This window comes from Magnolia sinica, chromosome 5 (genome assembly GCF_029962835.1).
Source record: "Magnolia sinica isolate HGM2019 chromosome 5, MsV1, whole genome shotgun sequence".
NCBI lineage: Eukaryota > Viridiplantae > Streptophyta > Magnoliopsida > Magnoliales > Magnoliaceae > Magnolia > Magnolia sinica.
The window spans coordinates 3,392,437-3,408,894 of record NC_080577.1 but is presented as its reverse complement, the minus strand read 5'-3'; the positions used below and the strand labels follow the sequence as shown (position 1 = coordinate 3,408,894).

At 40.8% G+C, this 16,458-nt stretch overlaps 1 protein-coding gene across 1 annotated transcript; it reads left to right on the top strand.

Annotated features, from left to right (window-relative positions):
* Positions 1–12,527: 12,527 nt before the first annotated feature.
* On the top strand, positions 12,528–15,335 carry LOC131245145 (pentatricopeptide repeat-containing protein At3g49170, chloroplastic). Its single transcript, XM_058244400.1, has one exon. The coding sequence runs from the start codon at positions 12,557–12,559 to the stop codon at positions 15,119–15,121; it is 2,565 nt and encodes an 854-aa protein (XP_058100383.1). The 5' UTR covers positions 12,528–12,556; the 3' UTR covers positions 15,122–15,335.
* Positions 15,336–16,458: the final 1,123 nt, after the last annotated feature.

Genomic DNA, 16,458 nt, shown 5'->3' with positions numbered 1-16,458 from the left:
TTCGAATCGAGATTGCATCCTGCACAGATACCGTCCAGTCAGATCTGTAGTGGGGCCCACCGCAATGTATCTGTTTATCTATGCCGTCACCCTTTTCTTGAATCATTTTAAGGCATAAATTAAGAATGAAGCAGATCCAACGCTAAGGGCCCGTTTGGCCGGATGGATTGGGAGGGATTGAATGGTATTAGGGTGGATGGCATGGATTTCTAGGTAATGATGGTTTTGTCGGTGGATTGTCTGGAGATCCATGGGATTGCTATATCCCTGGATTGCTATATCCAATCTGTTTGGTGCGCTCGGTCAATCCAGACAAATTTGAAAGGATTAGGTTGGATTGGATGGGATTTAAAGGTAATGATGGTGTTGTCAGTGGATTGTCTTAAGATCCATGGGATTGGGATCAGATCACCAACTCTGTTTGGCACGCCAGGCCAATCCCGGGATTTGACTTTCAATCCCTTCCAATACCATCCAAGCCCTTCTAATCCGACCGGCCAAACGGGCCCTAAGGACCACACCACAGATGACTTGTATTTAGTACAACTTGCGTTTAATCTTTGTGCATTTAATACAACCTCAACTTGCTGTGGCCCACTTGAACGTAGGAACTGCCTAATTACTTAGCTAATACGTTAAAATGATTCAGAAAAGGGATGGACGGCGTGGATAAAAGATACATCACGGTGGGCCCCTCCACAGATCCGCTGGGCGGCGGCGGCAGGACGCAATCTGCGTTCTTTTCATTTCCGGTTTAATTTCACGCGTGCACACGCCGGTGCACGTGCCAAGCTGGTATCACTGTCCAGGTTCCGGATATTTTCTAGCAGTCCACACATTCTATACGCTCTGGCCCACTTGATGACTGAAATCGCATCATATTTATTGCCTGGCCCAGTGCATCTAGACTGTATTTCCACCTCATAGAATGCAAAGATCTGGCGAGCCTATGTTATATCGGCCGCCCCAGCCCTCTTGCGTATCAACCATCATATATATAGATATTTTTTTACGCACGCACACACACACCCCACGCACGCCGTGGGATTTCACCACTGATGGGTACTCGAACCCTTGACCCGGTGTTGAAACTCCTTGGAGTCTACCACCCGGGTAAGAGTAAGGACCCAGCCGGAGGATCAACTAACTGCGACCCCGATCGAGCCAAGTGGGTGGGACCCTTACGATGGGGCACACCTCCAATGTATGCCTGGTATATCCACGCAAATTATAGGGATATAAATCTAAGTTGGACCACACCACAGGAAAACAATAGTGATTGGATGTCCACCATTAAAATCCTCCTAAGGCCTACTGTGCTGTTTATTTGACATCCAATCTGTTAATTAGGTCATACAGGCTCCAGATGAAGGGAAAACACCAAGATCAGTTTGATCCAAAACTTTTATGGCCTCGGAAGGTTTTTAATGGTCGATGCTCATTCAACACTATTTCCTGTAATGTGGTCCACTTGAGATTGGGATACATCTCATTTTTGTTCTCATACGATAAAATGATCTGGAAAAATAGATGTACCGCGTGGATGAAACACTTACATCATGATGGGGCCCACAAAGCACCGTGGCAGGGGGGTAGCCTATCCCTTTCCCGCCGCAACACTAATCCTTCTGACTTGTCAGTTCAAGTGCAAAATATCTGCACCGTGGCTGGGGGAGTAGCCTACCCATTTCCCGCCGCAACACTAATCCTTCTGAATTGTCAGCTCAAGTGCAAAATATCTGCCGTCGACTTTTCAAGTAGATAACATTTGCACCTTACATTTTCCTGAGATCTGATGTCCGATTCTCCACCGTGACGATTTCGACGTAGAGGTTGTTTTGGACAAGTCAACACTTGAGACTTATGGAATGGACCAACCCTACTTCCTCGTAGGAGGTTGATGTAGCTTTAAGGATACTCAAAAAGCCCTTCTTAAGCCAAGTACCACTGACCTAACCGATAGGTCAATAATAGATCTATTATAGATCGACCATATCGCAACTGGACCTAGCCCCTGGGTCAGTAATATATAAGTCAATTATGGATTGGCAATACCTCAGCTGATAACCTATTACGAATCGACTATAGGATGGCAATGAATCGATTATGGATCGACCATAAGACGGGAAGCGTGCGACCACAGATCGGTCATAGATCGATCGTAACACGATTATAAATCGCTAGTATCCTTGAGAAAGTCAAAAGACTTCAGAAGAAGGGAACACTAGCCTTTTAACTCGACCAACAGTAAAAAATGGTAAATGTTTATCTGTCGAGCAAGACAATATCAATTATTTCAAACTCAGCGCCTACCTCAAAATCCGACCTAAAGTCAAAGTCGAACCATGGACTCAGAAGATCTTCCTAAATCCCAAAGATTTCTTCCCTTATCTTCGGAAGATAATATCAAATCTCAAGAATCACAGAGATCTATAATCTTGGGATTATCTTAGTTCACGATTGATCCTCAAAATATCGGGAAAGAATCTCAATACTATAGGATCCTCTCTCCCTTATAAAGAGAAGCATTTCTAACGGTGAAAGGTACACAAATTCTCTCACCCAAAACTCCCCAATACTGTTGCGCCGAGATTCCAAGTCTGACTTTGGCATAACAGGATCCTCTACTTTAGCCATGGTATCCTTTGTCTTCTTCTTGAGCAGGTACTCGAAGGTAGCAAGAGGGTGGGCCAGATTTCCATATCAACAATGATAAATAAATACATAAGGCGAGCACATTTTTCCAAGTGCACCATCTAGCAGAAGGTGAGACGTGGCATGCGTTGATCCTTCCACGTCAATTATATGAGATGGTGGAGGCGTTTGGTCTCTAGGTCTACTTGCATTAGCGATGGGTCGCGCCTCACTAATACACACCGAGATAGTGACGGAAGTACACGTGCTGATGTCTAAAAAACGAGCTTCTCACACGTTGGCAACACTGATTAGATCCTGAGGCTTAGGCCGCATCTTAGATGGGCCCAAAGAAGGGACGATTGAAACATTACTTGGTGTGGGTCACAAGAGTCTTGGAATGTCAGATAAGTAAATATGGCATATAAAGCCGATGGTGGCACAGTGGACCCACGCTCAACTTGAACGATTATAATGATGGAATGCCCACTTGAATCCAACCGTCCGATGCGGGCCTACTCTATATGGGAAAGCCATGGAATTAGACCGGTTGAATAATTCCCGTCTGTGAGGGATTGGGTTTTTCCTTTGAATTATCTGAAGTCTATGCATTTGTTTTAATTTTTGGGTACGCTCCTCTGCAATGGTCCCACCTGTTGGAACGTCCAAACTAAATGGACGGTTCAGATGCTCCAGTAACCTCTAGAAGTTTTCATGGCATCTGAAAAGCCACATTTTATGGCTATTGGAATTTCCACATGTTATGGCTGGTGGATTTCCATACGTTAGAAACTGAAAGATTAAATGTAGTTAATGGTATAGATTATTCTAAAATGAGGGCATATTAGGTATTTCACATGGTAACAAGTCACTATATAAAGAGGTGTGGTGCTGCACGTTTAATGCAAGCAAAAATCAAGCTAGAAAGGTATTTTCACTACAGGGAGTTTGTTATTCCCTTCCTGGGTAGGTGTTTGAATTATCTCCCAAAGTTTTGTAAAGCCAACACCATCATGCTGTATGTGACAATTGATCTGTCCATCAACTGCGTTCCTGTTAGGCCTTCGGGCCAAAAATAACCGTCTCCACCAATCAGACGGGCCACACACAACACAAGAATAATGGGCTTGGGCCCCCGAAGGAAGCTTTCCAGACGCTTTGTCCATGTCTGCCCATGATTAAAGAAAAACTACATTTTCATGAATTTTTCAAAATAATTGGTACGAAATGCCCAAATTATATTCTCAGCAATAGAATATTGCCGGTTTTAGTCCGTCGGCACTGTTCGTACTAGATGGTCACCTATTAAGTGTTTTTTAATTTATTTTTTATTTTTTATTTTTTTTTTTTAAATTTCTCTCTGGTATATTTTCGGTTAACTGTCCACCCACAACGTGGCCCATGAAATCATATGGTTTGGTTAACTGAAAAACAATGCCTATCAGTAGAAACTGAAAATGTTGTAGGGTACAACTTCCGGCGGTAGTGGGGAATAGATAATCTACCGTTTGGATTACTAGACATTGGAACCACTTGGCCCCACTTTCATAAATTCAACTCTGGTAACGGTGGTGTACAATCGTCTGGCACGAGTGACAGCATTCACCTGGATTTCTTTTTCTTTTTCTTTTTTTTTATATTATTATTATAGAAATTCATGCTTTCTAGAAATCCCTGATTTCAGAATTATGGGTTGAAGACTCGGATGGGTCCCACATGACACGTCCAAATCAACTAGGAATCAGTAGTGCCTGATCTGGTTCGATACCATGAGTCGGGCCAATTCAGTTCTGAGTCAGGCAAGCCCTAACTTGACTTTGCCCGAACAAGAAAGTCGAGTCTAACATGGCAAGCACATGAAATGAAATCCTTCAGAGAGAGAGAGAGAGGCTTAAGAACTTTCATTTAATAGCAACATTTCGAAATCCTTCAGAGAGAGAGAGAGAGAGAGAGAGAGAGAGAGAGAGAGAGAGAGAGGCTTAATTAAGAACTTTCATTTAATAGCAACATTTTCCTAACACAAAAACTACACATGAAATGGAATACTACCTTTGGAGAGTTGTTGAATTCTCTCCATTATTCGTACATTAATATGTAAAACTTTTAAGATACTTGAAAGTGGAGAAGGTGTCCAGCTTAAACTGAACCTTCAACACAGAGCCATTGACCCACAAAGATCTTGTTACAAACTAGGTTGGGATTGAGAGAGTTGAAGACTTCAGTGGTCAGATTGAACAATTGTGTGACCCCAAAGCACGTGTCGCCTGACCGCACTCCAAACACCGTTTCGCACACTGGTGTGGGGTCCGCAGTCTTTCCTATCTCTGCTTTATTAATACATGATCAAAGCAAAATAAAATAGCATTACTTAACTACCAGAACATAAAAATGCAAGAAATAAAAGATTAGCTCAAACTTGTTAGGGAATGATCTCGTGTGATATACCTATAGTGGAAGTTCACAGTGGGGGAATGAAAATTGAGTCCTACTTGCACGGTCTCGTACAACTTCAAAAGAAAGGGTGGCCCACTTGCCATTTAATGATCCAATATTGATGGATGGACCAAGGCAAACTTCCACAGCATATGATTTAAAATTTTGAATTAAAAAAAACCTATAATGGTATTGAGGTTTTGATTGCCCCACATGAACTACTTTTCACTGCCATGCAGGTGCCATCGATGATGCATGCGTGTAACAAATCTGAACAATGAATAAGGTGGGCTCCACCATGAAGATGACACCAACAGAAGCAAGTCCACCATGGCGAGTGTTTCTTAACCATTTTTTTTTTTAAAAAAACAAGGGTGGCCCACTCGATGAGTGGACTAGCCGGGTATATTTTAAGGTCACCTTAACTGGTGGTCCTACCTTATACACCACTTAGATGTCCTTATATGCGATGTTGGCCCAAAAAGGCTGGGTGGGAAAAGGTGCACTTGAGACTAGCAAACCTCTAATTTATAAAACAAAGCATAAACTTACTTTGAAAGAATCTGGCCTCAGCCATGGAAATGATGAGAAGAAGAGAGAGCATCAATGCCAAGTTGAAGAACATGACTGTTTTGTTGTTAGCCATAGTCCTCTCCCCCTCTTTCCAACAAGATAGAAGCTCTCTCTTCTTGGATGTGGCTTTCTGTAAACCCCTCCTATTTATATTTTATAGTAGGGAAGTTGATGGACGGCTGTCATTAAAGCCAAGAAATTGTTGTTATTTCTTGTGTTTTAACAAGGAGGCCGGCTTCGAAGTAACATAGTTCATTTCCATATGGTAATTGATTCGAGTGACCCTAGAGCACTATAAGTTATGGTGCTCCTAGTTGCATTGGGACACTTGAATGGTGCAATTGATCGATCTGGACTGTCCATTGGGTGCAAAACAAATTTCATGGGCTGCCAGGTGAATAGCACACCTACTACAGAGATTACATGATTCGATTCTTCTGTAACTTGGCTTTCTTTTTTAATAACGTCTGTTTTCCAGCCCATGTAAAAGTGATTCTTTGGTACCATGAGAAATCTGTTATGGCTCCAACAAATGGATGCCTCAAATTTTAGATGAGGCCATTTTTCTACATGATCTTCACTTAAGATGGGATGGTTAGAGTCATCTGGGTTGTGTCATTTTTGCATGTTAGCTCGTGAAACCTATGCTGGGACTAATGGACAGTCCAGATTGATCAATTGGGCAGTGCAAATGCCGTAATTGCACTATTACTTGTAGCTCTCGAAAAGCATGGGATGTTTCTCTTTATATTTTTTTGTCTTTGTTTCATGATCCTTGTGGAGATCGCAACGAACTAACCAAGAAATTTTGTATTCTTTCAGGTTCAATGCAATCGTATCTCTCTGAGACAAAATCATACAATTAAGGGTCGTTTGGATAGGGAGATCCCATATAATGGGTATTAAGTCTAATCCAATTTGATGGGGGCCATGCCCTCCACGTTTGATTTAACTAGGAAAATGCCACTATAGGGCAGAAATTTTGACCTGGCGGGCATAGGCATACCAAAATCAGGATTAGGCTTAGGTCCCTTCTGTTAACTTTGAAATTTGAAGCCAATCTGTAATATAAAGCCTGATTCTGAAATATGAAGTCAAAAAACTTGTTTGATAACAAATATCTGAAATGTCTGAAATATGTTAATTTGACACATTTGCCCTTATCTTCCGTTTGGAAATGTTTCACATTATAAAGTACTTATTTTTTATTAAATGAAAATAAAATTATTATATTTAATTCAAATAAACTAAAATACTTAATAGAAAACTAAAATTGATGGACGGGTTGGATTTCTCATGAACATCACGGTTGACCCCACCTTACATCCCAACGCAAAACCTCCTAGGAAAGGCTTCAATGGAAAGCCGTTTCATTCGCATGTCATCCGGGCAATGCCAGCCGAGAAGGGCAGCCCTATTAGTGGATCTGTGAGGCCTACCGTAATGTATATGTTTTATCCACACCGTCCATCCACTTTTTCATATCATTTAGGGGCATAAGATTTATTTTTATTTTATTTTTTAAAAAAAAGAGGTAGATATAAGGCTAACGTAGGCTACATTGCAAGAAATAGTGAAAATTTGGCACCTATCATTGAAAATTTCTTAGGCCCATAGAAGCCCTGATCAAGTTGATATTTATCTTTTTTCCTTTTTCATCCAGGTACATGTGACCTTATGAAGAGGTTACATGGGAAATAAATGTCACATTGGATTTTACAAAAGTTTCAACAATAGTTATTCATTTTTTGTTGATTTCTATAATGTAGTCAACTTGAGTTTTACATGTGTCTCATTTTTGGCCTCATGCTATAAAATTATCTGAAAAAGTTGATGGACGGTGTGGATCTAACACATAAATCATGGTGGGCTCAAAGAAGTGTCCCATGTTAAAAGTTGGGATATGTGCAAGGCAAGGGAGAAAATCTCTCTTGCAAATGACAATTTTGAATTATTATTATTTTTTTAAAATAAGGAGCATATTCTTGATTTCCCATTAAGCTAGACTCCCATCACTGAAAATTTTCAACATAAAATGATCGAGCGCCTTCCTTTTTCCGTGTTAACAAACACCACTAAACATAAAAGATTTTCCAAATTCCACATTAAGTACAGAAATTCAACGTTAACAAACAGGCCCTTATTCTCTATTTACAATGATCAGCTGGCGAATGAGACCCTAAGCTAATATGAAATAAGTCCATCTACATCTGGAATGAATATGTTGAATTGCTTGCAACTAGCAATGCAATGAGTGATCTCAAATGCAAAATTTGCAGGGTCTTTTCTTTCTTTCTCAAATGCTTGCAGCCACCTTAGTCTATCGATGATGGCCCATGTGTCTTCATAGCCAGATGGTTGGAATTTGAAAGGGTGCACCGGTGGGCCCTACTAAGGTTGAATGTATGGTTGGCATTGGGTCATGTATGGGTTTGGTTGAGGTCAGCCCAAGTCCGACTGGTTACTATACAGGACAAGAATCACGGCACAAACTGGAACCGCGGCCCATTACCGGGCCTGACCCAACCCACCTAAAATTCATCAATCCCAAGCGTGACCAGTCCCATTTAACAGTAAATGAGTCAGGTGGCTTGACTAACCCAACCCAACCTGCCATGACCCCACACCAATTAGGGTATGGCATTTATGCACGATAAGAGAGTGTAGGGAGTCCTTGCCTCGGTGGTAGATTCTCAGGAGTTTCAACACGAATACTTAGGTTACATATACAGGCTATACGTGGAGAGAAGCGGAAGGATTTTGAAAGTGGGTAGCCATGCTAACTTTTTTCAACGATATGTTATCATGGTGTGCCCTATAAAGCCTTTATTGTATGGACTTTCAAATACTACTTCTTTCATGCAAGCTACATAAAGAATAAGAGACGGGCTGTACAAGCAAGGAAAAAAAAAAAACCTGAAGGGTTTTTTCCCATAACTAATTATAGGGGTAAAAATGTGCAAACGCTTCTCACCTTATTATTAGAGTTGTGCTCTTTAAAATCAATGTGAATCTTATTCATTCATAATATGAACGCATCTAGTGATATTGATAATCTTAACCCTTGATCATTTTGACCATGGATCCAATATGGATGCATGGTTTTGCCATAGTTAATATAGTATCACAAATATAAATATGCATGGGCTAAAAAAGAGAGATTTCTTTGGTTATTCTTGAGAACTTGAAAATGGACACAATGGCCACTGACGGAGAAAGAGTTGTACATTATGGATCTCAATACTCTATTATACTATGACTACTTAACAGGTTGTAAGAGAAACTTTCATTTTATTTTATTTTATTTTTTTTACACAAGCACTCACACCCCACACACGCTCACACTATGGTGGGATTTCACCGCAATGGATATACTTGAACTCATGACTTCCTGTTGAAACTGTCATGAGTTACTACTGAGGCATGACTAATTAAGGACTCGACCTTTAGTTATTAATTTGTATGTGGTTGTCTTGTGTGAGCGGATTGATGACAAATCCATGTGCTTTTGCCCTACCTCACATATGGTTGGCGATGTGAACATAGCTCCTGTGTTGAATCTGTCAAATCCCGGACCTGGGGACCAATATGCCTATATTATAAAACTTAATGATGTCAACTTTGAGACTTAGGGGCGGTTTGATTTTTAAGTTTCCAGTAAATAGTTGTACGAAAAAGTAATTACGACTAACTTCACCTTTTTGAAATCGGCAAGGAATTACATCTCGAAAATTGGTCCAAAAAATCATGTTTTTGCTGATTTAAACTTGTGGGCCCCATCATGATGCATGTGATAAATCCATACCATCCAACCTTTTTAACAGAAAATTTTAGGAATGAATTCAAAAATGAGACAAATCCCAAAGTCAAGTGGTCCACACCTTAAGAAACAATGGTTGTAAAGACATCAACTGTTGAAAGCTAATTTCTCCTTAGGGTTCACATTGATGTTTATTTGTCATATAACCTATTCATAAGGTGACAGAGTCATAGATAAAGGGAAAACAAAAATATCAGTTTGATCCAAAACTTGTAGGGCCCTAAAAAATCTTTCAATGATAGGAGCTCAATTCCCATTATTTCCTATGGTGTGGTTCACTTGAGATTTATATCTGCCTCATTTTTCGACTCGTGTTCTAAAATGAGCTGGCTAAAGGGATGAATGGTGTGGATAAGACATACATATATATATATATATATATATATATATATATATATATATATATATATATATATATATATATATATATATATTGATGGGCCCCACAAATGTAACATTTTTTCCTCGGGGTGACCTAAGTTCCTATAAATGAAGGCTGCTGTCAACATCACCTGGAAAATGCAGTTATAAATTCAAAGGTAAATAATTATTACCCATTTACCATGAATTATCAATGTAATTAGAAAATCAAACAACCCCTTAAGGACCTATGAGAAATCAAGGTTCTAATTATAAATGGTTTGTTTTATGAATTCACCATATGGCTAACTAAAGGGTGTGGCTGAGTGCACCATTAAAGTCGGTTGTAACTCACATGGGTCAATAAAAGATTCACTAATTTTCTAGAAATTTACTTATAAGTTAAATCTTAGAGATTAAATGTTCCTCAAGTGTTTTTCCCACTAGATCTATCATTCAAAAGCTTTTATAAAGTTTTATAAATATTTTCAATCGTTAAAATTTTATTTTAATCATTAATTTGGTTTTGTTCGCAATTGATTATAATATGATTGCTTATATTTAATGTGGCTCACTTGATCATATGATTATTACGCTATTGGTTGATGGCCATGATGATAATTTATTTTATTTTCTTTTCAATTTGAATACATGAATTAAAGTAGGATTATAGCTTTATAATATATTAGGGCATATGGTATTGTATGGTAGTAAAGTACTGGTGCCTCATTGAAATTCTAAACTCATTATATATATATATATATATATATATATAGAGAGAGAGAGAGAGAGAGAGAGAGAGAGAGAGAGGTGTGGAAGACAAGGACGTCCCAACCCTTGGGTGTCCGAGAGAGAGAGAGAGAGAGAGAGAGAGACAGAGAGAGAGAGGTGGAAGACAAGGACGTCCCACCCTTGGGTGTCCGAGAGAGAGAGAGGTGGAAGACAAGGACGTCCCAACCCTTGGGTGTCCGAGAGAGAGAGAGAGAGGTGGAAGACAAGGACGTCCCAACCCTTGGGTGTCACGCATAGCACGGAGAGAAAGGGAAGAAAGACTAATTTTCATCTCTTATCCTTTTATCCTTCACATATTCCACGCGTATGGGGTCCACTGGTCAAGGTGGTTGTCGCATGTCCCTTGGCCTTACTCGCGTAGCCAGCATGTGACTCCCATCCTTTTTTATATTTTAAATAAATTAGAAAGAGACCGTTTAGTTGTAAAAACATTATCTGAGCCGTTCTCAGTGATATTCATTAGGTAATTCTTGTTTTATAATTGTATTTTTTTAATTTGAAAATATTAATAATATCTAAATGGGAATCAAAAGTTCCATTTTTTTTTTCCATTGTACCGCAACACTTGAGCCCTGCTTCAGAGCGTGGATTTGAAATCCTGGCACTTGGATTGAGAATCAACTTTAATATAAAAGTAGCTATGCATGATATATTTGGGTTTAAATTTAATTACTAAATCAACTTTAACATCTCTAATTAGTGACACATGTAATGTTTCATACAATGGTTGTAATAAGCCCATTGAAATATATGCTTTGCTCGAAAATGATGAAATTCCAAGTCTTGGATGAGCCACAAGCATGTGATCATGTCCGAGTGACTAACCAACGATTTTTAACCAATGATTTACATGGATAATGTTTGAACAGTGTTGATCATCATATTAAAGTAATTATAGTATTGCAATTGATAATCTAATTATTTTTTGATATCATTAGTGAGTCATGTCCCCAATAGATTAATAGCAGGGTGACACACATATTACACATGCAATTATTAAAAGGATTTTAAAATTTTAAGTGTAATCCAAGCTTTAGTGGGATTTCACCACCCATGGGTTTCAAACCCAAAACCTCCTGTTGAAACTCCCGGACTCTACCACTCGGGAGGACTGGAACCCAAACGACCCCTTATATTTCATTTGAGGTAGGTAGTTAACCCACAACGGTCGGTCAGCTTGAGTAGGGTTCAACCCCGCCGTTCCCAAGCCCAAGCTACTGCCCGTTTAGCTTGGGCAGAACCTGCCTTGGAAGCAAGTCATGCCAGCTAATCCCTGGCCCGCTGTCCACATCACCGACCAGTGGAATGGACGACTTCACGTATATACCTCTAATAAATACACTTCTTTAGCTTATCTATGATGAGTCCATGTGATTTTTCATCAGATGATCAAAACAGTCCATCTGGTGGGCCAATGCCTGGATGAGACACTGTACAAAACTGGTACAACGACAGAAAATATGATTAGAGGCGCTCTCTCACTCTCTTGAAGGAAAGAGGAATTGTACAGAGCTGTGCTAACCGTTCAAGCGGAGCCCATCTTCAGCAATCCAAATCTTGGGCCTCCTTAGAATCTCCTTCATCCAATAACTCCAACCATCAGATTGAGGTCCACAACTTTCCCAAAGTGGGGCCCAGAAATCATGCCGGTCAGGCGAATTGGTGCCATCAAATGGACTGTTGAAATGAAAACAGTCACCGTCCAAATTAAATGGAGGGAATCAAAGGGCTAAGATCATCCGATCAGTGTGCGTTTCGGGCCACGCTTCATCCAGAATAGGTTCCACGATTTAGACGGTTCGATTTGCGTGGGCTGAAAGATGGAGTGCCTATTAAGCATTCCGGCGTAAGTTAGACGGCCCCCCTTCTACGACCATCACTCAGAAGCTTCCCAGAAGGAGAAGCCCTTTCTTACAGAAACAGAGAGTAGCCGTTGCAGAGAGCATGAATTTCAGCCTCTGCATTCCCGCGAAAATTTCACCCTATCCCCTCAAATGGCCCATCGCTTCCCGCCAAAATATCTCATCCCAAAACCCTCGAAAACACCCGAATTTCGAGACCCTCAAGCACCGTTTGATCCGATCCCTCGAAAGTGGTCGCCTCGAATCTGCTTTTTCGACTTTAAATCACATGACCCAACAAGGAATTCCCGCCGATCTAGTCACATACTCTGTCCTCCTCAAGTCGTGCATCCGGTCACGCGATTTTGACCGCGGAAAACTCATCCACGCCCTCCTGCTGGAATCTGGCCTGGAACTCGACTCTGTCGTCTTGAATTCTCTCATTAGCTTGTATTCAAAGTGCGGGGATTGGGAAACAGCGAAAGAGATCTTTGCGGCGATGGGGGCCAAGAAAGATTTGGTCTCATGGAGTGCGATGATTTCTTGCTTTGCTCATAATAACCGTGAAATTGAAGCAATATCGATGTTTTATAAGATGCTCGAATCGGGTCAGTACCCGAATCAGTTCTGCTTTGCTAGTGTGATCCAGGCGTGTTCAAACATGCAGCATGCATGGATTGGGAAAGTGATTTTTGGGTTTGTGATAAAAACTGGTTTCTTAGCATCTGATGAATGCGTTGGGTGTGCACTGATTGATATGTTTGCAAAGGGTGGCAGCTTGGAGTATGCACGCCTGGTATTCGACGAAATGCTGGAGAGAAATGCTGTTGTGTGGACATTGATGATTACTAGGTATTCTCAGTGCGGGTTTGCAAAAAATGCAGTCGATTTGTTTTTGGAGATGGAAATGGGCGGGTTTGAACCTGATCGGTTCAGTCTAAGCAGTGTGATTTCTGCTTGTGCTGAATTGGAATCGATTCAGCTCGGACGACAATTGCATTCCCAAGCCATCCGAGCAGGATTGTCATCAGATGTTTGTGTTGGATGCAGTCTGGTGGATATGTATGTGAAATGTGCAGTGGAGGGATCGGTGGATGATTCAAGGAGGGTCTTTGATCAGATGCCTGTACACAATGTCATGTCTTGGACTGCAGTTATCACGGGATATGTGCAGAGTGGAGGACGTGATAAGGAAGCAATTGAGCTTTTCTGCGAAATGAAGAAGGGAGGAGTTCAGCCGAATCATTTCACATTTTCAAGTGTTCTCAAGGCATGTGCAAATCTTTCGGATTCTGAAATGGGTGAACAGATTTATGCCCACGTGGTTAAATCTGGTCTTGCATCAGTTAATTGCATCGGGAATTCTTTTGTTGGGATGTATACTCGATCAGGTTGGATGGACGAGGCCAGGAAAGCTTTCAATATTCTGTTCGAGAAGAATCTGATTTCCTACAATGTAATGGTTGATGGGTACGCCAAGAACTTGAATTCTGAAGAAGCCTTTGAACTCTTCCATCAAATCGAGAACACAGGAGTTGGGGCCAGTGCTTTTACGTTCGCTAGTCTTTTGAGTGCAGCTGCAAGCATTGGTGCAATGGGAAAAGGTCAGCAACTCCATGCTCGATTACTGAAAGCCGGATTTGAGGCAGACCAATGCATCAGTAATGCCCTTGTGTCCATGTATTCTAGGTGTGGGAGCATAGAAGATGCTTCCCAAGTTTTTAATGAGATGGCCAATCGGAATGTAATTTCATGGACTTCAATGATAACGGGTTTTGCTAAACATGGGCATGCAAGAAAAGCACTTGAGGTGTTTCATGAAATGGTCGGGACTGGTTTGAAGCCAAACGAGGTTACCTACATTGCTGTTCTATCCGCATGTAGCCATGTGGGTTTGGTTGATGAAGGATGGAAACACCTACATTCCATGTATAACAATCACGGCATTGTCCCAAGAATGGAGCATTATGCCTGCATGGTTGACATACTCGGTCGGTCGGGCTTCCTCAAAGAAGCCTACGAGTTCATCAACTCAATGCCCATTAAACCTGATGCTTTGGTATGGCGTACGTTGCTCGGAGCTTGCCATATTCATGGCAATATGGATCTTGGAGGACTGGCAGCTAACCATATCTTAGAGCTGGAACCACATGACCCAGCAGCATATATCCTACTGTCGAATCTGTATGCTGCGACCGCCCAATGGAACTACGTTGCAGACATCAGAAGAAGGATGAAAGAGAGGAAACTGAGCAAAGAAGCTGGCTGCAGCTGGATAGAGATAGATAACAATATTCACAGATTCTTTGTAGGGGACACTTCTCATCCACGGGCGCAGGAGATTTTCATGAAGTTGGATCAATTGGCTGGCGAAATAAAGGGGATCGGCTATGTGCCTGACACGAACTTTGTTTTACATGATGTGGAGGAGGAACAGAAGGAGCAGTATCTGTTCCAACATAGTGAGAAGCTTGCTGTTGCTTTTGGTCTTATTGGAACATCACCGCCGAAACCAATTCGGATATTTAAGAACCTCCGTGTCTGTGGAGACTGTCACACAGCCATTAAGTTCATTTCCATGTCTTCCAGTCGAGAAATAATTGTGAGGGACTCAAACCGCTTCCATCATATTAAGAATGGCATCTGTTCCTGCGGCGATTACTGGTGATGTACATGAAATGTGGGTGAAATTGTGAAGCTTTTAACTGGCAGGGACAGTGCAATCTCTAAACCTAGAACCTGAACTTTGTAAGCATGGAATCATGTATCAACTGGGAAATGACTATACTTGAATGTGGGTTTTGCACCCAAGGCAAGATATCTTAAAGCTCTGGTGATGAATCTTCAGAGATCTTGTTAACAACACAAATGACTTCGAACCACTGCACAGTCCACTGCCAAAACATGGGTTTAAAATCCCAAGGTGCCTCATTATCATTAATAACATCAGCAGCACAATTCACCGTCTTCCTCTTCGGAAATTCTTTCATAGCCATTATCAACAAAGTACATAATCTTCTCACTGTCAAATTAGCTTATTCATTTACTAATTCTTCCATGCGACTTATTATCATTCATGTATTATTTGCTAATGATCTTCGTCAAGATCCATCTGGTACATGAGTTTTTAGCTGTTGGGTTATTGTAAAATTTTTAATCCCATCTTCCCTTTAGATTTTAAATCCAAATTCCTAATGTATCGGACCATCTGGAGAAGCTTCTTTTTTCTTTTTCTTTTTTTCTTTCTTTATCTTTCTTTCTAGTGCAAATGAATCTTTCAAAACCTAAATATAGTTGACTAGAGCCTTCTACTGGGGATGACTTGAGCCTTCTACTGGCATACTCCCCTTCCCATCACCTGATATAAGATCTCGATTTATAAATTGGGAATGACACAGCCAACAGATCCAAATCAATTTCAAACATGACCTGGTCACAGTGAAATGAGTTAAAAAGCCTCTGCCTTTGGCATGGCTATAATGGAGTTTTCAAATCGTCCATGCTGGTTCCTCCTATATCTTGTTTTCCAGACAGAGAACTGGTGAAAGGAAAGCAGAGTCATTATGCCACCCACCATCGCTGGAGAAAAGGCTTGGTTTAAGTAAATGAGTGTTATGCTACAGCTGCTCACATGCATAATATAGCTCTGTAAGTTGAGTAGGGTAGTGAATATGATTTGGCATTAGCAGATTTTGAGCATTCAAATGACCTTTGGAAAGAAAGCAATTTAAGTGTGAAAATCTCAATTCCACAGTTGTTTTTCTCCATCTTTGTGGCAATCTTGAACTCTGCAAGGATATAGCCTTGGCAAAACTGTTCCCATTTTGGACCTTGCACTGAAATTTTCCCTGGTTTCACTTTTCACTGGGGTTGTCAACAACAACACAGATCTACAGGCATCTGAAGGAGTGTTCTCGTACCTGTTAGACATCAGGTCGGGTTTGGGTCAGCCATTTTGGACACAGTTATAAACCAGGTCTTGCCAGGTCCAGGTCAGCATTCGCC